We start from the raw sequence: 22,254 nt of genomic DNA, 5'->3' as shown, positions 1-22,254 counted from the left end.
GTCACGTTACACTCTTTTCGTATTTCGTGTTTGTTATTTTGACCTGACGGCCTCCGGGGCTGTACAAAGCCTTGCCGATGATACGGGTCACGCTACAGCTGTCATCTTTTCAACACCTCCATAAGGTAAGAGGGAGCTGGGAAGATGAGCCCTGCAGCATGTGTGTTCTCGCTGAATCCGTGGCCTGCCCGGGCATCGGGAGGCCCGGGGCGCTCTTGCTCCCCAGGGAGGACAGCATGGAGGCCGCTCCAGGAGGAGGGGAAGCTCCTGGGCTGCAGGAAGGACGAGCCGCCAGACAGCCAGGAGCAGCCTGGAAGCTGCCGCTTCCTACTCAGCCATTCCCCACCTGCTGCCGCCGCATCAACAGGCTTCCTGGTACCAGACTCAGAGGTGCTTTTTTTGCAACACATATTTTCGGCATTAAGTATTCCTTCCTGACATTCCCTAGTAAAGTCACTGGAAAATTAAGTAATTCACTGATTATTACAGTTGGAAGGTTGGAAGAGTGTGAAAAAAAAATTCCTTGGATTTGAGATAAAAATCTGTGGATGTGCTTATGAAATCTTAACATTCAAGACTGCCTACCACCCACTTCAGTCCTTCTCACAGAGAAAGATGAAAGCTTGCACATGAAACACTGCCTGGTAATATGACCTCTGGGTCTGAGGGAGGTTCCGTTAACTTGCCCATAATGCATTATTCACACATCATGTATATGCAACAGCTGCAAACAGATGTGCAAATAAGCCACAGAGAGGTCTTGTAAACGGACATTTTCTGAACAATACGAGAATCTGTCTAACAAAACAGCACCATCTGAAGCCTGAGCTGAGAAGGTACCCATGGTAGAGGTACGTGACTGGAGAGTTAAAGGTGGCCTTGCCAGGAGGGAACAGAAGAAAATTCCTCTGGACAGCTAATTCCAAAACGGCATTTCTACCTCGTGCACGCTCTCACCTGTGGGCCAGATGAGTAAGAAACCTGCATGAGTCCCTAAATTATTTTCGCCACTTGAAGCAATTTCAAGTGCTAAAAGGAATTTACCAAGAGCTGCAAGTCCAAAGAAGTAAGATAATTAAATATGTGGGGAGAATTTCACATGGCGGTGGGCTGTTAATAAAACAGGGGTATCGCAGTTTAGAAAGAGACCCCTCTTCAATTATTAGTATTATAACGTGAAATGAAAAGTTATCCTTTTTGCTAAAAACCAAACACATCGGTAGATCTGTCAAAGACGTAGATTCATGGACACATTGAAGTTTCTTCACATTTAAGCTTGATCAACTTTTATTTCCTTAAATTATAAAGTCTTAAAGTGAAACATCAATGTGCTCTTAGGCAAGGAAAACAGACCAAGGCCCGCAGCCCTGTACCTTACCTCCATCTCATCCCTCTGCTCGCTGTTTTCTTCATCTTGACCTCCGTTTTTGGGCATATAGGCCATTTTCAATCGCAAAAATCCCTTAACTCGAGATTTATGACTGCACGATGGAAGAAAATCGGTTATAAAGGATGTGACTTGGTTACATCTTTATGATGGCTCATATTTATGATGCTTTAAAAAAAAAATGCAATACAAAAAGAAGCTGGAATTCTCCTCAGAGAAAACCAAGAGCCAAAGCATAAGAAACGGCAGCGGCCCGAAGCCTCACCTTCTTGGTCGGAGGAGAAAATCCTTAAATGTGTAGGGTCGCTCCATCGTTGGATCTTCTGTCTAAAGGAAGAAAAAGTAAGTGTCAATGCTCCTGATAGTGTCGTATTTCAGATACACCCAAGTGGATTACAGAGAATACATTTGCAGGTTTTAGAACGTGAGCCTGGCGAAAACAGAGTTGGTTCCTCACCCAGTACTTGACAATTAATTACACATTTCATAGGTTACAAAGCTTTACTCAAGATCCACTAGATGTCACTATCAACACCCATTTTTAGGAGCCAACCTCAGCCTGAGACAAATGACAGAACTGTAGTCGTCATTGCCAAGTGTAATTTCTAGCTGCTGGGTGCAGGGCTCAATCTCACGCTGCTGATTAACTCTGGAGAACCAGGGGTCACTGGTGCCTGCCTGCTTGTCCCTGTGATTCAAGAAACCTAAAAATGCAGTTAATAGGAAAACATGCGAGATCAATCTGTGAATGCAATTTTACTTTACTTTTAACATTAAAATATCATGTCATCTGAAAGACAGTTTCCTCCACAGAGACTGTCCTAGGTGGCGTCATCCATCAGCCTTTTGCTGGTGCTTATTTCAAGAAGCTATGAATGTCGTGGTGGTATTTATTCATTTTTGAAAGAAATCAGTGTTTTATTGTGCAAAATCAGATGGTCAAAGCAAGCAGGCAACTGGAAAAATAAGTGTTACTATTTCATTAATTTAAAAATACTATGTGCAGTAAAACTTCAAATACCTAGACTCTTTAATTAAACACAATTAAAAACATTTACTTCTGTAGCAAGAGAGACAAACCACAAAATGATTTATTATGTATCAGAAGGGTATGTGTGTATATATATGCGTTTATATTTGTAACATTATCTGTTTATGTCACTCTCTGCTTTAAACTCGCGATGGCTTCCTACTCTGCTTATATAATATGCTGAAAATTCTTTCCTATGGACCTATAAGGTTAAACACGATGTGGTTCTTTTTTTCTTTTTGCGGTACGCGGGCCTCTCACTGCTGTGGCCTCTCCCGTTGTGGAGCACAGGCTCCGGACGCGCAGGCTCAGCGGCCACGGCTCACGGGCCCAGCCGCTCCGCGGCATGTGGGATCTTCCCGGACCGGGGCACGAACCCGCGTCCCCTGCATCGGCAGGCGGACTCTCAACCACTGCGCCACCCCGGAAGCCCTGATGTGGTTCTTAATTACCTATAACCTCACTGTGAACCAGTCTCTCCACTGACCCCATACTCCTGACCTCCTCTGTCCCACGTGCACATCACATCTAATCCTGCTCTAGCAGGTCCTTCAACTGAACAGCTCTGGCTCCAGATGGCCACAGCGGTCTCCACTGTGTCATCCAGGTCTGGGATCCCAAGTCACATCTTCAGACACCACATCCTAAATCGCCACCATAGCCTCCCTTTATTATCCTCTGTCACAACATCCTGATTTACACCCCCTCTTCACCATCTGAAATTATCTTGCTCATTTATTTATTAACTAGTTTATTAACATCCATCACCTGTAGAATATAACCTCACGAGATCAGAGACTTGGATTTGCTTGCCACTGTATTCTTAGTGCCAAGAGCACTGCCTGACACAAAGCACCTGTACAAGTAGCTGATTAACCCACCTGATCTACAGTAAAGTACCGAGGCCACAGAAATTCACCATCACTCAAGAAAGTCAGTTATATTCTCTAGACTTTTTTCTAAATTCAGACAAAAAAAAAAAAAAAAAAATCAGAGAACTTACCGGGACTCTAAAAATGGAACTGTCCATACACTACGTAGTTTAAATGACAGACACCACACACATCAGGAGGCAGACGTCCTGGGTCTGTGTCTTGGCTTTGTTACCTAAGAGCCATGTGGCCAAGGACAAATTCCTTAGCTCTCTGTGCCTCAGTGCCCTCATCTACAGAGTAGGGCAGTAACAGGATCTTACAGAGCTGTGACGATTAAACCAATCATCTGAGCTGGTATCAATACACAGCAAGTTCTCACAAGGGTTCCTGGCAACTTAACAAACGTCGGCCATTGTCATCATCAGCCAATTCTCCATTTTCATGTCACTTGTGAGCACTGCCAACTCAACACTGCAAAAAGGCAGGGCGTTAAAAAATGAAAATTCACCTCCACGGACATTCTCCAGTGTGAACAAGACTGTTACCTTGCCGATAACAACGGGATTCTTCCTGGCACTACTCAGGCTCCTGCTGGATCCTATTCCCTGGAGAAGATCCCAGGGGAGACTCCCAGGACAGCACTGAGATGGTAGAAAGCCATCTCAAACAGGTTGATGCTAACAGTATTATCGGCCAAAACAGATGCTGCAACCCCCTGTCCCTTTTGAATGTCCTGTGGGCATTCAAAAGAAAATCTTCTGGTTACACAGCAATTTCATCTTAAAAAGATCTGTTGCTTTCAACAGAACTGCAGTTACTTTGACATATATGTAATGAGGTAAATAACTCTGTGGGCAAGTGGAAGGGAATGGCCTTATCAGGACCTTAGACTCAAAACAGGGATGCAACAGCTAAAAGCACCCAGGCCTTAGACGGAGCCCCCCTGCCTCCTCGGCCCTTGACCGCACCACAGATCAAGGCTGAAGACCCAAGGTCTGGTCGGTCTTCTGATCACTGGGCAACTCACTGGGCAACTCACTGGGCAAGTCAACACCTGGGCCCAGGTGTCCTCACCTGTAGAATACAGGGAGTGGATAAATGGTCTTTAAAGTCCCTCTAAGGTCTATGCGACTGAATTCTGTACACGTGAGAGGGAACCATTACCCTGGTACCAGCTGGAATTATAAAAGGGGTGTTCATCATCTGAGTTACCTTCAAGCACAATTAAGGTGCCAAATAATATTACCACCACCCCAAAGATGTCTCACTGTAGGAAAACTGAAATTTTTTCAGTTGCCTTGAGTGGCACTTGACTAAAATAGGAGAAATTAATGTTTTTAAAATAGCTCTCTCAACCCCAGCACGTTTCCCATAGATACAGAGATTTTGCATCTGGTAGGGGTAATGTGCTGGGACTCAAAGGGCAGGGGAGACGCAACTGACGGACGAGGCAAGGAAAGTTTCCGAGGCATAAAAGGCAAACACCCACCAGAAATGTCATTCTGTTGTTAATACGAGTCTTGGAGTTATTTTTGTCTCTAAGTAATTATTAAAGACAAGTCATAAAATCCTGTATGAACTTCTGGGCAATGACACAGGATTTAACAGACAGATGTAAAAATGATAGTGTTCTTTAAAAAAAATCAGTAAGAATAGGACAGTTACAGGGACTTCCCTGGTGGTCCAGTGGTTAGGACTCCACGCTTCCACTGCAGGGCACAGGTCTGATCCCTGGTCGGGGAATTAAGATCCTGCGTGCCGCGCGGCACGGCCAAAAACAGAGTAAATCCTGAAATAGGAAAAGAAAACGCTACAAGAACAGGACAGTTACAGCTAAGTTCACTTCTGGTGCCACACTATAAAAGAATAAAATGGAGCTCAGTTTGAGCTGCACTACAGACGTCAGGCTGGTGGGACTACCTTGCTTAAAATACAGTCCCCACCTCCTCTCTCCTCCACGTGCCTCCAGCTCGTCACACTGCCCAAGTCTCCCAGGTAACAACGTACGTCATCACAGTCGCCGTGCCTCTGCTTACAGCCAAGGTGCTGTTTCACAGAGCTGGATGGAAACTTGGTATCATCTATGTGTATGCCCTCATTTTATAGGTGAGAGAAACAGAGGCCCAAAAAGGACTGCTAACTTATTAAGGTTACCAAGGCAACCTGCCCATCTCCAAGCTCGGAGGCAACTATTCCTGAGAGATCTTTTAAAGCTTGACATTTGGAGACTTCCGTGAATATGAATCTATGTTTTCTTAATTCTCAGATCTGCATAAAAGGTCAGATGACTAACCTTATTTACTCTCCCTCTTCCCTCCTCGTCTTTTACTCACTCCCATCCACACTCAATAATAAATAAAATGGAAAAAAATATTCAAGACGGGTGGCATATTTGGAAGAGAAGCAAAGGAAATAGATCCCTACTATTCTAAATTCCTTGGGTCTAATTTCCTATCCTTTTTCTTCCACAAATAAAACTGGGAAAACTGGTCTGAGAGCCAAGAATGAAAGTGAATGACAAGTCAAAGTTATTTTCTTTCATCTGGAAGCATCTGATAAAGCAGCGAGGAATCCATGATCGAAGGGGGAAAAGAAGTTTCTTTTCTTTCCATTATCACTCTTTACTCTTTCTTGTTTAAGGGACAAAAACCTAGCCAACACTGGCCTCCTCGGTAATCGAGGTAGTGAGGCTCCAACACGCAGAGCACACCCCAGCTTCACACAACCCTCCCGGCCCCGTCCCTCTGTGCCAAGTGGCCTCCTTCACTCGTCTCCCTGGCAGAACTCCAACCCGGACGGTCCCAATGCTCACAAGGGCACACAATTGTCCAGAGCCCCAACAGTGGGCAGTGGGTCGAGAAGGACCCGTGGTGCCCCAGTCTGAGGTGTTCAAGCGCCCTGACCCTCTGGCTCTTCCTGGTAGGCTTCTCGGGATCAGGGAATTTATAGCTGCAAGTAAGGACAGCTTAGGAGAGCCATTCCTAAGATTTTAAGAGCATCCTGCAAATGCCACTTTCCACCAGCAGCTGCGCCCACAGGCCTCTAGGACTGCAGCAAGGGAAGAAGGTTCTTTAGCAAACATCAGTTACTAGGTCTAAACTATGTTTTTCAAAAAGCACACCCAAAAAGCACACCCAAAACCCACAAAGTAGGGTATTTAAATGATTAAAGATAACTTCCTAACAATCGTGAGAGGTTACGTTAACTTCAGTTTTGTGGTCTTGAATCTCCTCCATCAAGTTCCTGATTTAGAAAAGAGCTTCATTCAAAGGCTGCAACTTCTTAGACCAGAATCAAGGCAGAGATGACTCTTTTCTAAAGGAAGAAAGGTTCACGCTATCTTGGGGCAACAAGATAAAGCTTAAAATGCCTTGTAGTAAATAAGTGTGTATATATGTCAAGATGGAAGTGTATGCAATTAGGTATTTTCCTAATATAGATTTTAAAGATAGTAACAAAAGATTACTTCTCTTCTTTATCTTAATTTCTATGATTCCAAATCTCTGGGCCTTTTCTCTACCTAAATTAAATATTCATGGCATATTAAATAGGTAGAACTATAGAGAAACAGCCTCAGGTAGGGGAAAAAAGCTGAATGAAAATGCACCACGTAAAACTTGGTGTGGGAATCCCTCCACCCCCAGTTCCCTCCAACAGCCAGAATTATTATCTTAGGAAAAGGGCATCCAGAATCATGTATTTTTCACCTAAGCCAGAGAACTCTGGTCTCATCTCACCTGAGCCATCTAATAGGGTGCCATTTGCCACGTGTGCCTTTTTAAATATAAATTTTAATTAATTAGAATGAAATAAAATAGATAAATTCCGTTCTTCAGTCACATTAGCTACATTTCAAATGCTCGACTACCACATGTGGCTACCGTGATGGTGGCCCTGCTAAGCCACATGAGTGAGGAACCTGCTTCACCGATTCTTCATCAGAGAGTAGAATTATGCCTATCAGGAAACATCTGTTAAAGGAATAAATTCTCTATCAGCAAATGGGGCTGTAAAGAATTAATTAATAACCAAATACCCAGTCCGATTTGTTAAACCTTGAGAAGGCTTGGAAGGGTGGGCAACGGCAACTTCACCACCACATGACTGCTCTCCACTACCTTCTCTCATTATTAGTAAGACCTAAGTTCTTTAATCTAAAATTCGATGACATCAAACAATACTGAATCCACAGGCCACAGAGCCATGTATATATAAACTGCCTTGACAGTGGTCACATGGCTATCAAGAAAAGAGCAACCATGATCTATCCACAAAACATATTCAAATGCTAACATCCATTTTACATGCCCACACTTGTGTTATCATACAAAATTAACTGTGCTATCTTCCCATGAGTGTCCTACACATATGATCAAATACACATATGAGAGCACCTCAAATCTTGGGACCAAAGCCATATATCCACTCAGAATATGCCGGTTGGGTTCTCCTACCACTAAGAGGATAAAGAATGCACCTTCACCTCTCCTTCTGCTCCCTTTGTGGTCCATCTTGGAGACTGCAGTGGGCTCCACAAAGCCAGTCAGTTTTAAGGAGGAGATATAGCACTCCAGTGTAAGCTCATCTGGGGACTGACTGAAAACTGGGAGGCTCCACTTCTCAACCGGCTCAGCTCCTGTGAAAGTCCTCAGTCCTCTCTGGTCTCTCCCTCTTCCACTCTTTTTTATTTTATTTTTTTGCAGTACGCGGGCCTCTCACTGCTGTGGCCACTCCCGTTGCGGAGCACAGGCTCCGGACGTGCAGGTTCAGCAGCCATGGCTCACGGGCCCAGCCGCTCCGTGGCATGTGGGATCTTCCCGGACCGGGGCACGAACCCGTGTCCCCTGCATCGGCAGGCGGACTCTCAACCACTGTGCCACCAGGGAAGCCCTCCCTCTTCCACTCTTTAACCGGCTGGCTTCTATTCCAGCCTGGAGCCTTGGCACCGCTTCCTTCTTGGAAAGCTCACTCTTGCCTCCACCGAAATCCAAAGGTAAAATGTTCCCTCTACTGATGTGGTCTCTGAAGAGGAACACTCTTCTATTCTCTGGGAGTTCCACTCAACCTTTCAAAACCAATCTGCACTCAAGGGATTGTTGGAGCAAGTTGTTTAAAATTTTCATCTACACCTCTTAGAGTTAATACATAATTTGCCTTGACTGTGATGTGGTTTTCATGTTGGGGAAAAGGGAGGTTGGGGACACCCGTGAAAGAACTGGCCAACCAGCCAACACTAACGAAAAATGTGAGGCGGTTACAGCTTCAACCCGAACAGCATGAAGAGAAGACCCACTGATGTAGAAATACGTGAACAGTCTTCCTGCACAAAGGCTGAGACATCCATACGCTATCAATGTGACTTTAAAAGAACAGTCAGGGCTCTGATGGCTTATGCCATCAAGCATAAGCCCACCTCCCACAAGCACCTTGGAGCTTCAGGTTTTCATATAGAAACAAGCAAAAATATTCTAATGATATTACTTTTGCTTCCGATCTTTTGGAAGGGAAGGCGCTTGAAACCTTTCTTCCTTAACAGCTCCCCTGAGTAAGCAAGAACACAGTGCTTGCCATCATGTTTCTTCCCAACAGAGCTTCACAGCTTCCTGGGTGAGACACAGTCTTTCTTGGTCTTTAACAGCCATAGCTAGAGTTTCAACACGGCAGGAGGCTCACACTAGGTGGTTTGAGTCCTTTTAGTGTATAGAACACTTATACTATTTGCTCACATGATGCGTTTAAAAACATAATAAAATGTCCTTGGAAGGCAGAAATGTTTGACTTATCCTCTCTCAGGTGCTACTTTAGGCACTTTGTGCTGCCCCGGGGAAGGAGGGCCGGGAGGTGGAACACGAGACCATCTACCTCTCACCAAGGAGGTCTTGGACCCCTGTCCTATCGATACTGGAACGTGCGAGAGTCACCTTTAAGCTCAGTTAATGTCAACAGCCCCAACTGTTTTGCTGCTCGTCTGAGTGGAGAGGAATAGTAGCAACGCCACACATGCTAACCCAGTACAACTTCTGAAGCCAGAGTGGGCGTTCCGACTGACAAGTTCACTCAGTACCAATAGCATCTTTTCTTTTGTCTCTGTGCCAACTGAGAAAGGCCATGGAAACACTAGCTTGTATAGATGTAGCCCAAGAGAAACAGCAGGTACCATTCCAGACAAAGGGAACAGACGTTTGATTAGACCCAAGAGGTGAACTTGAAAGCAGGGACATTCCAGTGACAAGGAGGAGGGGTCTGACAGAAGCAGGTAGGTGACAAAGGAAGACAAACTAAGGAGCAGACGAGAAAGCAGCCAGTGACGCTGCCAGGCATGCGTGGATGGCTCAGATGCACTTGATTTTTACAGTTAAGCTATCTCCTATCCCCTTGAAAGGACCACCTTCTAGAGAGGGCCAGGGCCAGGGTACACACGCTTCTCCACTGTGTTGAGGAAATGCCACCCTGAAAACACACCCAAACTGCAGATGGTTAGAAACTGCTGCTCAGAGCACGCGCTGTAAAGCAGGTGACCGTTCTTACCGGGAGATGACTAAGGGGTATGTCCACCTGTCCCAGGAAGTCGTCTCGTGTCTGTTGAGAAGAGAGAAAAGAATTAATGTTTCCGTCTATTTGTTGAGTGTCAGCATTCTTAGAAGTGTTTCTTTACAAATAGAGAAAGGTCCAGGGCCTGACGTGGGAGAGCAGGGGGGATGGGTTGAAGGCAGAGACCCAGGTGAGGCACAGACAGCCGTCGCCTCGGAGACCAGTGAGCCCAAGGCCTCACACACCTGACCTTGAGCTGCCTGAGACTCTGCAGGGCATCTACCACCCAACCCATTGGAGACAAATCTTCTCTTGGACCTGGAGAGCATGCGATCAGTCAGGGAAGGGACACCTGGGACCCCAGAAGGTTTGGGGGCACAGCTGGCCCAGTTTAAAGAGAAGATGGTAAAGAAATGTTGGGACCATTTTCACGAATATTTATTAAGTGCTATAAACAAAAGAGCTCCTTGAGAGCTGAGAGTCTTGGGAAAGAGTCCAGTTATTAATATATCTTATACATTACTTATTAAAAAATGGCACTGAACTTTCAGTCTAGTAAGTACACTGCTTCAGAATCCAAGATCACGCATGAGCTACTGGTTACATTTTTGGACACACTGTGCTTCTTCCCCTCTCCATCTCCCACACAGACCTCGATGAAATGCACGTGGAGAAGCTCACAGGTGCCCTTTCAGACTCTGGGAAGCACCGGAAGTCATAACTCAGGGTCAGGGGTCCCTGGTCTGGACCACGGGGTGTCCAGTGGGTCACGCTGACACAATGTCCTGCTGTAGGAGGGCTTGTGTCAGAGCCTCTGATGCTTAGATGACCTGCGATGTGAACCAGAAGGAACACGACGACTTCTGTTACCCCTAAAAACACGCAGTTGCTTCTACCACATTCCAAATGCCTATTATAGCTGGAAAGTTCTTCAGACATATCAGACCTGTCCTACTGCTAGCCTGGGGAAACGCCCAAGAGACAATCCTGACCTCCTCACTCCGGATCCTGGGCTCTTGTTTTCACTCCTTACTGGTTTCTTATGAAATTTTCTAATTTATATAACACGCTTTTGAAGCACACGTGAAAACATTCTCTTCTTGCATTTGAAAAGCAGCAGCAGATAAATGTGAACAAGACTTACTGAAATGATTTGCTCCAGGCTTAGAATTTCCTTTTATGTGATTAACTAGAAAACGATCTGTGTCCTCTAAACAATACATGAAGGATAATGAAAACTCAGTTACTGCTGGCTGAGCGTGCGCAAAGCAGGAGAGCCCCCATCCTTCCGACAAGACTCCGCTTTCTTGTATTTTCTCAGCTACGTCTGCCTCAGCCCACCATGGATACCTCACCGAGCATATGGCCGTCAGGTGCCGATGCTGTATATCTTAACAAGCAGTGGTCAGCACAAGGCCCAGAAAGTGGACCTCTTCACTGTCCAAAGAATTAGGGAGCAGTCCCATTCTGAATTTGTCTGATTTAACTGTAAAGCCAATGTAAATGTCAGTTAATTCCACGATCAAAAACACAGAAATGGGGACTTCCCTGGTAGCGCAGTGGTTAGGAATCCGCCTCCCAATGCAGGGGACACAGGCTCGAGCCCTGGTCCAGGAAGATCCCACATGCTGTGGAGCAAGTAAGCCCGTGCACCACAACTCCTGAGCCTGAGCTCTAGAGCTCACATGCTGCAACTACTGAAGCCCGTGTGCCTAGAGGCTGTGCTCCGCAACGAGAGAAGCCACCGCAATGAGAAGCCCGCGCACCACAACGAAGAGTAGCCCCCGCTCACCGCAGCTAGAGAAAGCCCGCGTGCAACAACGAAGACTCAACACAGCCAAAAAAAAAACCACACACACACAGAAATGTCTGATTCCTGACCATAAATTGTGTGTCTACCTAATGAGAGTAGTGAGGTCCTACCACTTGTCCCCTCTCCCCTCCTGCTACTGGTACTGATGCTGTGAAGGAACAGGACACGGGGATGCAACCATCAGAAGAAGACAGTCTTACCTGAAGCTCCGTTTCATAATCTGCTCTCTTTGTTTTCTTTTTTTTTTTTTTTTTTTGCGGTACGCGGGCCTCTCACTGTTATGACCTCTCACTGTTGTGGCCTCACCCGTTGCGGAGCACAGGCTCCAGACGCGCAGGCTCAGCGGCCATGGCTCACAGGCCCAGCCGCTCCACGGCATGTGGGATCTTCCCGGACCGGGGCACGAACCCGTGTCCCCTGCATCGCCAGGCGGACTCTCAACCACTGCGCCACCAGGGAAGCCCCATAATCTGCTCTCTTTGAATAGCTATCTATCGATGGTTAACCTAAGTGCATTTTAACAAAAATTCACAAAACATCCGCGTGCCCGTGTTGTTTTGCTTGGAAGATGTTAGAGTTCTAAACCCATCCGATGAGTTCACCATCTGAACCAAGAAGAGACAGGCACCTGCCGCTCAGGGCAAATCAAGTGCTGGGGCAAGGCCTCATCTAATCCTCACGGCAGCTGTAGCAGGTGGGCACCATTATTATACCCATTTTACAGAGGGGGAGCCTAGAGACCAGAGAGGTTCCTAGCTGGGTAGACTGGTTCCAGAGTCTGGGCTCTTAACTAATACACTGTCCCCCGTCTCAATAATGGGCAGGAAAGCGTGGCTGTGTACCAGCTTTGGGCTTCTCATCGGGATGCTGGCTCTCAACAGTGTGGATGAGAAGGGACTCTAATGAGAGCACAGTTTATGAGACTTCGGGGAAGGGGGTTCTGCTGAAACGCTCATCTGGGATGTTATCCTTAACACAACCTCCTGTTCCGAAGTTTATGGGATCCCAGTGGTACTCACTGCAAAGCTAGGCGGCTTCACTTGTACCTTAACAAGTTTTCTCATTACACTGAAAAGACAATTCCTAAAACAGACGAAGACAGAGCAACCTCACCCTTAAAGTAAACAGAAGGCTCTTATTTTCTGGTTTACATCAAGGGCGACTGTAATAAAATCATTTTAAAAATAAAATAGGGATCAAGTGTATAGAGCAGCACATGGTCAAGAGGTATTGGCTTAAAGAAGTGATTCACCCGTCAGTGGAACATGCTGGTGAGATCTAGGTTTCAAAACATCCCACTGTTGCCAAAAGTACAGACGTTTCAGGCGATGTAAAATATTTAGGTTAGTGACACTACACCAACATTAAATGTGTCTTCAATACCACAGAGGACATCTAGGAGGGACCAGAGGGCCTACTAGTGGCCTTTGCACCAAAATGAGAAGCTGGAGTATTTCAAGGCCACCTGGCTGTGCTGATATGGCAGGATCCCTACCTGCGGGCCCTGGAGAGCCAAGGTTTGAGGCCCTCAGAGCCCCGTTAGGTTATCGCTGCCACAGGATGACACCTTGCACCAATTTTATAAAAATACATTAATCAAGTCACTTAAATAATTTCCATTACAAAATTATTTCCATCAGGCATCATGTTAACCCTAAGAGCTTACAAAACACCAAATTAGTTTCAACTCACACAGTACATACTGGCATTTCTTGTGCTTATTTTTAAGTGGTAACTGTTGTCAATTTCAACCTCAATTACCTGTCACACTATCCTAGAGGCTGAAAATGTGCAGGTTAGTAACACAATTATACATGTTCCCTTCTGACAAGCCATCACATATTTTCCCAACATAATGACAATGCAAAATGGAGCCCTTGAAATGTGTCACATAAGGTGAAACAAAAATCTATATTCCATTACTGGAAAAGTGAAATAAATACACCAAACAGTCTCTCTCTTAGAGTTTGTGTCCCAAATGACGATTAACTACATTCAAGACCATTCCTCCGAAGGAAAGGGACAAGTGTGTGCCCTTGAGAGGCCATGGAGAGGTACGTGAGAGGTATGTGTGAATATCACTGGACCCCAAAGCCTGGGGACGATCACAATAGCTCCAGTGAAACCCTAACACAGCCCTGGGGCATTTCTCATTGTGCGCACCGGGCCAGAGATGCCAGCACTGAAGTGGACACCAGGCTTAGCTGTCCTCACAAAATAAACGAGAGGCGATTTCTCAAAGAACACATCCATTCAAGAAACACCACAGACTTTTGATCTTTAGGTTAGAATGGCACTCGAAGGATATGATCTGAATCTTACTACGTACTGATGACCACAGAGGTCACTGTGCAAGAGCTAGGCTAGGACTCTGCATTTCACATCGAAGCTGCAGGGGAGGAGGGGGACTATGTGGGGAGGACATCACCAGAAGTAACGGGTGCTGGCACGTAAAGCTGGGGTCGTGAAGGCTCTTTAGGAAAGGTGTATCAGAAAGGACGGGCGATTCTTGGAAGGTAAAATGACCCGTGCGTAATATAGGAGCTATACATTAAAGCAGCGCTTTTTAAACTGTGAGATGCAATCCCACTAGCAGTTCACAAGAAGCATTAAAACAAACTAGATATAACGGAATAAAAAATATTAGCGCCTCACATGAAATGTAAGTAAGTACTGTTTCGAGGAATTTCTTTCAATTACATACACAGGTGAGTGCGTGTACTAAGTTGTGATGTCAAATTAATTTCTTCTTGCGTGTCACCATCACGAGTTTAAAAGCCACTTAACTCCAGCAAATGATAGCCATCCAGTGCTACCCATGTCCTAGAAAGCATCAAGGAGCAACTTCCAAGAAAATTATATTGAGAATTTCTCAAGACAAATGGAAGAGAAGTACCAGAGGCATTAGAACGTAAGCCACAGAAAAAGAATTTAAGAGTAAAGACATGGAATGATTACATCTTCATGTATTACAGATCAAGGTAAATCTCCCAACTCTAAACAGAGAGACAGAAGAATAACCTTTGTTTTGCTGCTAAACCAGTAAATGCTTCTTCCTTGCGAGGCACGCAGCCCACACTCGGGCACCAGCACCGACCAGACAGGGGAAACGGGTTCTATTTTTAGAGTGACTTTGGAAGCATGCACTCTGAATTATCTAAATAATGAAACTTTTGAGAAACTTTTGCAAAAGCTTTTAGACAAAATGTTATAAATATAGTGACTCTTCAACAGTCTACTGTCTGGAGAGTCACCTGGGTGTCGAGATGCACTTGGTTTTAGGTGCGGTCTCATTCCTCAAGAGAGCACGAAGGCAGCTTTACCACCACACACGAAAGGACGGAGGAATATTCTTTTTTGTCCGTCCATACACTCCAGCCTGTCCTCCGACAGCGGAGCTGCTGCGGTTCAGGAGGAGAGCATGAGTTTGGCCTCCACCCACACCACCCATCGCATAATCTAACGTCTTACCACCACCTGGTGCCTCTGGCTTTTCAAGGTGAGTTGTTTCGAAACGCAATGTCAAAGTTACCTTAATGAAACAGCCAAGTGGAATTCCACTAAAAATAAAAAGGTCCAGTGATGACATCCTCTGAACGCACACGCTCTTACCAAAATCCACTTGGTAAGCGCCAGAACACAAAACCCAAACGAAATTCAGATACTTTTTTTGCAAAACACAAAGAGCTTGCACTCCGCCAGCCTCTCTGCCATTTCGTTTAGAGGTTAGGGCTGAAACCTCCCATTCACTAAAACGGAATAAGGTGTGTCCTGGAGACACCGGCTGTTATTTCTAACAACAAATAAGACCTCCCTGTCAACAAGATGTCAGAGCAAACTCCAAGGACTGTTACAGGCTCTGTAAATCACGCTGGGTAGGCGGGCGGAATGAAACCATGCTGGCTGGATGTGTGATCATGAAGGCCTCTATTTTAAGGGACACTTTGCTTGAAATACAGAAGACAAAACAGAAGGGGTAGACAGAGCAGAGAACCGTCCTGCTGGCAAAGGCTACGGTAGCTCGGCAGTAGCCGCCAGGCTTTAACCAGGAGCATAACTAGACCGGTTCAAACTGGGCTTTCAGGTTCCAGGGGAGTCCCCACTGCTCCAGGTGTCCTGCTACCACATCAGGGATGAGGTGCGCTTGACGCCCCCTCCTCCCTCCAGGTGGGTGGAGGAAGCTCCTGGGCACAGTCCAGTCCTCTCCCCGCTCCAAATGTAAGCATCTTCCAGGCCAGGGGTCAACCGAGGGCCACAGGAATTACAGCCTTCTGCCAAGCTTGATACTCTGAACTTAAGATCCAATAAACTCCGGGAATGCAAACACTGGGAAAGAGATTTGGGAACCAGACGCACAAAATGGGAGCCGCACTGCTGAGGTCACTGGCTCCTTCAGGCAGGGGGTCACCCATAGGCAGACGATGCTACACTGTGCCTGGCCTGAAAGGCACGGAGACTAGGTGCCCTCACCTCCTAGGGGCAGAAGCTAACTGGCCCTGTACTAGATAGAGAAAAGTAACATGAGCCACATCTAGAACTTGAAAACTTCTAAGTCCCATAAAAAAAATAAACAGGCGAAATTAATTCTAATAATATATTTTAGTTGACCCAATATATCCAAAATATTCATTTCAACATGTAATCAATATGCAGATTATTACTAAGAGTGTCTTACATTCTTATTTTTGTGCTAAGTCTTTGAAATCTGGTGTGTGCTTCTCGCCTAGGCACACCTCGCTTTGGACCACCTGCATTTCAAGTGCTCGATAGCCACAGGTGGTGGGTATCTCTGTACAGACACTGACCATGACTGCCGCATCTCAGAGGCATGAATAGAACGCTGCAGGGATACAGCGGGGGAAGTGACTAATTCTGTCCAGGGTCAAGGGCAGGCATGACTTTACGAAGGATGAAGTCTTCATGCAGGGTCATTTCTTCTCTGGAGAAGTTTTACGATCAATTTTTCTGCAAGCAATTTTAATGATAGATTAAATGTATAAAGAACAAAAGAAAGTAAAGATACCTCTAGATTCTGTTGTTTATCTGTGAACTCAGCTACCAATAAATAGACTTTAATAATCTGAATGAAATGATCCACGCCAGACACGTTTAGTAACCAAAGCGGGTAAAAGAAGGATCGAAGGATGGGGAAAAGGGCACCTAGGGACACCATGGGTCCAAAGTCATTTTTATAGTTTGATTTCATTAACAGGTTTACTGCTAAAAGCTCTTCCTCACACTTCAAGGCATTTGAGACTAGCAGCCCATCTCCTTGTCTCGCTGGACAGTAGTTTGGGTGTGCGGAATATCGTCCTCAAGCAAAAACAGATCACATGTAACATAAATGCAGTATGGTATCATTCTTGGAATTTTAATGAGTGACGACTCCGAGCTACAAGAGGTACTAGAGGTACTGGAGCTACAGGAGGACGCTGACTGACTTTTCAGAGGAGCTCTGGCATCCCAGGTAGATCCTGATAAGTCTTTTTCTGCCATGGCTGCGTTCTGGCTGAAACCACATCTCTGGCCAGTGGACTCTATCAAAGTTTGCTGCGGGGAGAGCTCCATCCGGCCATACCCTGGTAAGAACCTCAAGACCGCAAAGAATAATAAGCTTACGAACAGCTCACCAATCGTGTCTCAGAAACCTGTTATTAGCAGGTTAAGAAACTTGCCCAGGGTCACCGAGTTAGTAAACAGCCTCCAGAATGTGAACGCAGGCAGGCTGGCTCCAGGGTCCATGCTGTCACCACCACAGAGTAACGCCACACTCCACGGACTTAAAAACGAACATTAACAGGCTCCCCTACCCCCAGAAGACTCTAGTCTGATGTGCTGCTGCCCCCAACTCCACATCCCCTCAGGTGACACTTGCCAGATACAGTTCTTGCAATCTGTCAACTCCCATGGAACATAATCTCAGCACTGTCTGTCCTGTGCATATTCTTACATGTGTCCTTCTTTCCTTACCTGTATATTAATACAAAAATGAAACGAGTGAAGTATATGTTTGAAAGAGAAATGAAATGGAGCTAAAGACTTCCTATTCTTTGATTAATCCCCTCCCCCTGCCCCATTATCTTTTAAAGCTGAGCTCTTCAAACTGCAGCAGGCAGACCTCGGAGGATAAACAAAGACTTTCCAGGGAACTTGGGCATGCGAAGTTTTAAAGAAATCATTTTCTAGACCCCTCCATAGGTCCTCTTCCCTAAACTCGATGTGCCTGAGAACAGAGTCTGTCTTCTGCTCCCTCACCTTTCCTAAATCACAACCCCCTTCTCCCACTTTCCAGAGAAAGGCGTACTTCTCACCCTTCCTAATCTCACCACCGTGCGGTTTTCTGGGTACAGTTTGAAAAGGCACAGCTCCCGAGCTGAGGGGACATGAGACAGACTCTTACTTCCCCTGGACGACCAGGCTCACGGAATGACAATGTCTTGCATATTTACCATCCATCCAACTAATTTTGTTGTTTATTTGATTTAAAAAATGAAGTCAGATTTTTAAATGACAGGAAGTAGCCTGATATGGCTGACGCGTTTTTAGCAACAAGGACTGATTTGGTTTAATTCAATTTCATGGCAGGTATTTTCCATAAAATGAGCTGTATCTGCGATCACAAGATAAAAAAGAACCAAAATACTGGATATGTTATGAAATATATTTAAAGCACACACAAAATACTCAATACATTAAAAATTACATCTTTTGCAACTACTGGACTAATAACTTATCAAGTTACTGATAAACTATAGACGTCATCTTAAAAACATGTGTGAGAAACAGTTCTTCAAAATTCTTTATAAGGTTTACTGAGCAGAGACGTTCGGAGACCAGAGTTTAAAGCACACAATCGATCATCAAGTCAGGCCATTAACTGGGTTGTTATTAAAAAGTTTCCCTCAAAACTCATTAAGTATTTAAAGCTTCCTCCTCCAGGGGACAGGGCTGCAGCCATGAAAAGGAAAGGCTTCTCCTTTCCATATACTACGCTGGTAAGAAAAACAGCCTGGAGAGGAAACCTTCAAAGCTTTGCGAAAAATTAAGCAAATGATTCCATGCACCTTCAGATTACACCATTTAAAATAAGGAATTTGAAGGACGAAGAGGAATGTCAGTTTCAGATTCCAGCAGGTGCACATTTAAGAGCAGCAGAGTGTGGGTCCTCTTCCACTCCGGCACCTACAAAGGACACCCTGGGAAACAATGGCCCAACACCTCCTCCTTCTGGGCTCTTTAGGACAGATTAACATCCACGGGTACCTGAGTGCAGTTCTTCTGAACAGAAGCACCAGGACTCAAGTGTGGAGGTAACCAGGGGCTCCTGGCCTGGCTGGACGTTACGATCTCCTGGGAAGCTCTCAAAGCGCTGCTATACCCAGGCCTCACCTGAGACAATTAAATTTCTGGTAGAGGGGCCCAGACCCAGGTGTGTTTTAGAAGCTCTCCAGCTCATGCTTATCTGAGGCCCAGGTTGACAACCAGTGAGTAAACCTCTCGGTTTTCCTTCTTCACGAAAGAGCAACTGTGACTACCTGTTCAACTGGTAGAATTATACTGATTAGCAAACTCATATTAAATCGCAGCCTCTAAAGGTATAAAAGAGTTCGTGTTCCCTGCGTCCCGACCCCAGAGCTCCCCTCCTTTGTGCCTCTACTGTCCTCCCAGAGGAGAACTAGCTGGACCCATTTACACGTGTTGGTAAAAATAACTGCCCGGGCCCGGAATGTGGATGAGATGGGGGAGGGGGACGATTTCTGGCCACCCCTGTTTGGAACCCTAGCCCTCTGGCCTGATAGGGCTGAGATATTAATAGGAATGAGACTCACAGGTGCACAGACAAAGCACAGAGATTTCACTGGTCATGGCCAAGGGCTATCTGCTTGCCATTCTAATACCAGGGCTAAAAAGACAAATCCCATTTCAAAATAGAATCAGAGAATGTGGTCTTTAGGAGGGACCTCAAAAGTCATTCAGCGCAAAATATCTGAGACTCCTCTCTCTGTCCATCCTTCAAGTGGGTGCTCACCCCGCCTAGTTTTAAGCACCATCAGTGATGGGGAGCTCACTACCTACTGGGTCGGGAGAAAGGGTATAGGCTTTGGATGCATATACGCCTAGTTTAAAAGTCCCATGTCTATCTAGAAACAGCTGAATAGCTAGAGGCAAGTTTCTTAATCACCACCAAAGGCTGATCATCTCATCTGTAAAACGGGGATAGAAACAACTTTATTTTGCACAGTCACTGGGTATTAAATGGGACAATTGGATTCAATAAGCATAATTCCTAACCCAGGGCTTTTTACCCTCAGCACCGCTGGCATTTGGGGCTAGATAATACTTTGTTGCAGGGGACCGTCTATGCTACGCATTATAGGGTTTTAGAAACATCCGGCTTTTATCCACAACATGCAAAAGCAATCCCTGCCCCTCAGTTATGATAACCAAAAATAGCTCCAAATACTGTCAGATGTCTTGTGTGGGGGGGTCGTGGATGGGACGAAACTGCCCCCAGTTGAGAACCGCTGTCCTAAGCCACTTCCCCCCCTGTACTCCGTAAGGCGTTCATGGCATCTTTGGGCATTCTGTAAGAATGTTCTCGTGATCTGGTGTGCGTTTTTTCTTTAACTCCCACCCCCCGAAGCACCAGGGAAGAAGGAAGCGTAAGTTAAGTTTCTGTACCTCGAAAGTGGCAAAGCTGAGACCTGAACAAGAGTCCCCCTGACTGCAGCACTTAACATTTGTTTCTACAATACCACGTTCTCTTAGGGGCTAGCTAATCTCTCACAGGGGGATGTGAGTGGCTTAATCGCTCATTTGAAGAAAGTTCCGTCCTTACCAGTTCTAGCTGGTTTCCCTCTCCCCCTCCCCCTACCCCGCGAGCAAAGCTTCAAGTCCTGGACTATTTCCTAATTAATGTGTAAAACAGAGAGTGGGACAGAGTTCACTAGATGGCTGCCAGGAAAATCCCTGAGAAGCTGAGACTGGTGGCTGAGCTCCTTCTCCGAGTGAGCTGTGTTTAAGATCAACAGCAAGAGCTATGCAGTTATCAGGAAGGAACTGAAGCTCTGGGCCAAAAACGTTTCCAGAACAAGGAACCGTGTTGTAAAGAGCTATAACTGAAAACATACAGTTGGGCTGGCGTCCAAGCCAGGAAGGCCCAGGAACATGGGAGAGAGAATGTGCGTGTACTTTAGATAAAAATCACAGGGGAGAAAAATGCCCCCAATACTCCCTTCCCTGTCACATCAAAAGTCTTGAACAACCAAACCAACGAAGACGGAAGTTAGCACCACGGGCGCCAAACCTTAAGTCTTCAACTGATGTCTCAAAACACAAGGCAAACCTGGGAGAAGAAAGCTGTGACTTTTCCTGAGAATCACGGGGCACTAACACTCAAATGCCCACATGCGGTGCAAGAAGTGGTCGAATATCCACGTTATTTGTAAACCCCACTAGCGCTGGAACCAGGATGAGGCCAGCGAGGCCCCGAGAGCAGGGTTGCTCATGCTGATTTAAGTGCTTTCTTAAATGCTGAACCCCAGATGCCTCTCTTGCTCCCTCTTAGTCCTTGCCCTGAAACCCACCTTTGTTGCCAGGTATGCCCTGCACCAATGACTCAAAGGAAGGGGAGGTACCGCCTTTGAGAAGCACACGGCCTAGATGCACGGGTTCTAAATTATAGGCATGGACGTGAAGTGGGCCAGGGAAAAGAATCCCAGAGGCTGGCCCCTTGGGTGCTAGTCCTGGCTCAGGAACCAACTAGCTGCATGACCTTGGGCACTAAGCCTTCCCTGCACCAGGTTCCTCATCTGGAAAATGGGGCAATGACCACCTGTACTTCCTGTTTCATAAACCATCACACACCTCAAACGTCCGTGTGTGTGGAAGACTTGTGCAAGCTACTGTGGAATGTGATTAAGCTGCCCTATTAATGGATACTTTGAGAGCTGAGAAATGGGAGGAGTCGGGAGGATCCCTGCCGATAGCCAGCCAACTGTAAAGCACACGGCTATTTTTAGAAACTCGATGGTTCAATCAGTCTGGTCGTCAATCAGAAAACTTCTTGTATTGCCAAGAGCTCAGCACAGACAGTCTGAGAAACCCTGTTCCATCCTGAGGGCAACCCACATGAGAGAGCCTTAAAAACGAAATGAACTGTTGTAAAGTTAATTATCCCTTAAAGAATAAATACATGAAAATGGAACTTAATGTCAAGGACTGAAGGAAGACTAAATAAGCATAAAAAGGTTAGTCTAAGCTTCGAAACAACTTCTTTCTTTTTTTTTAAAGATGATCTGCAGTGAGGCTATTCAACAACTTTTAAGAAGTTACACAAAAGAATCCATTTATGTATATGTTGGTTGTGCGGAACAGGAAAGCTATAATCCTAAAGAAAACTGTATCATAAATAGTGATCCTGAGGCTAGACTACAAAGGCTCAGGACATCTGTGAAGTGACCGGAGCGTGAAGCAGCACTCACCTGGGGGCTTCAACTACCCTCTGCCTCCACCCTGAGCTTCTCGGCTAACATCCCTCACTAGCTGGGGCGACACGGGGCCAGGACGAGCCCCTATCGGCATCATCCCACTGTCACCTCTCCAACTGCACACTGCA

General features: G+C 45.8%; 1 protein-coding gene across 10 annotated transcripts in view; it reads right to left on the bottom strand.

Annotated features, from left to right (window-relative positions):
• The window catches only part of NEDD4L (NEDD4 like E3 ubiquitin protein ligase), a 344,189-nt gene that overhangs the window by 77,341 nt on the left and 244,594 nt on the right, over positions 1-22,254 (bottom strand). For all 10 annotated transcript variants that reach the window (XM_027118610.1, XM_027118611.1, XM_027118612.1 and 7 more), the window contains 3 exons: positions 9,821-9,871; positions 1,653-1,714; positions 1,379-1,481 (listed from right to left, as the gene is read on the bottom strand). In XM_027118610.1, coding sequence (XP_026974411.1) covers positions 1,379-1,481; positions 1,653-1,714; positions 9,821-9,871 — 216 coding nt within the window. The remainder of the gene's footprint in view (positions 1-1,378; positions 1,482-1,652; positions 1,715-9,820; positions 9,872-22,254) is intronic.

Source organism: Aethalodelphis obliquidens, unplaced genomic scaffold (assembly GCF_003676395.1).
Source record: "Aethalodelphis obliquidens isolate GAN/ISIS:26980383/991018 unplaced genomic scaffold, ASM367639v1 scaffold19, whole genome shotgun sequence".
In the NCBI taxonomy this organism is placed as follows: domain Eukaryota; kingdom Metazoa; phylum Chordata; class Mammalia; order Artiodactyla; family Delphinidae; genus Aethalodelphis; species Aethalodelphis obliquidens.
Note: the sequence above shows the minus strand (reverse complement) of the source record. Positions and strands in the feature narration are given on the sequence as shown.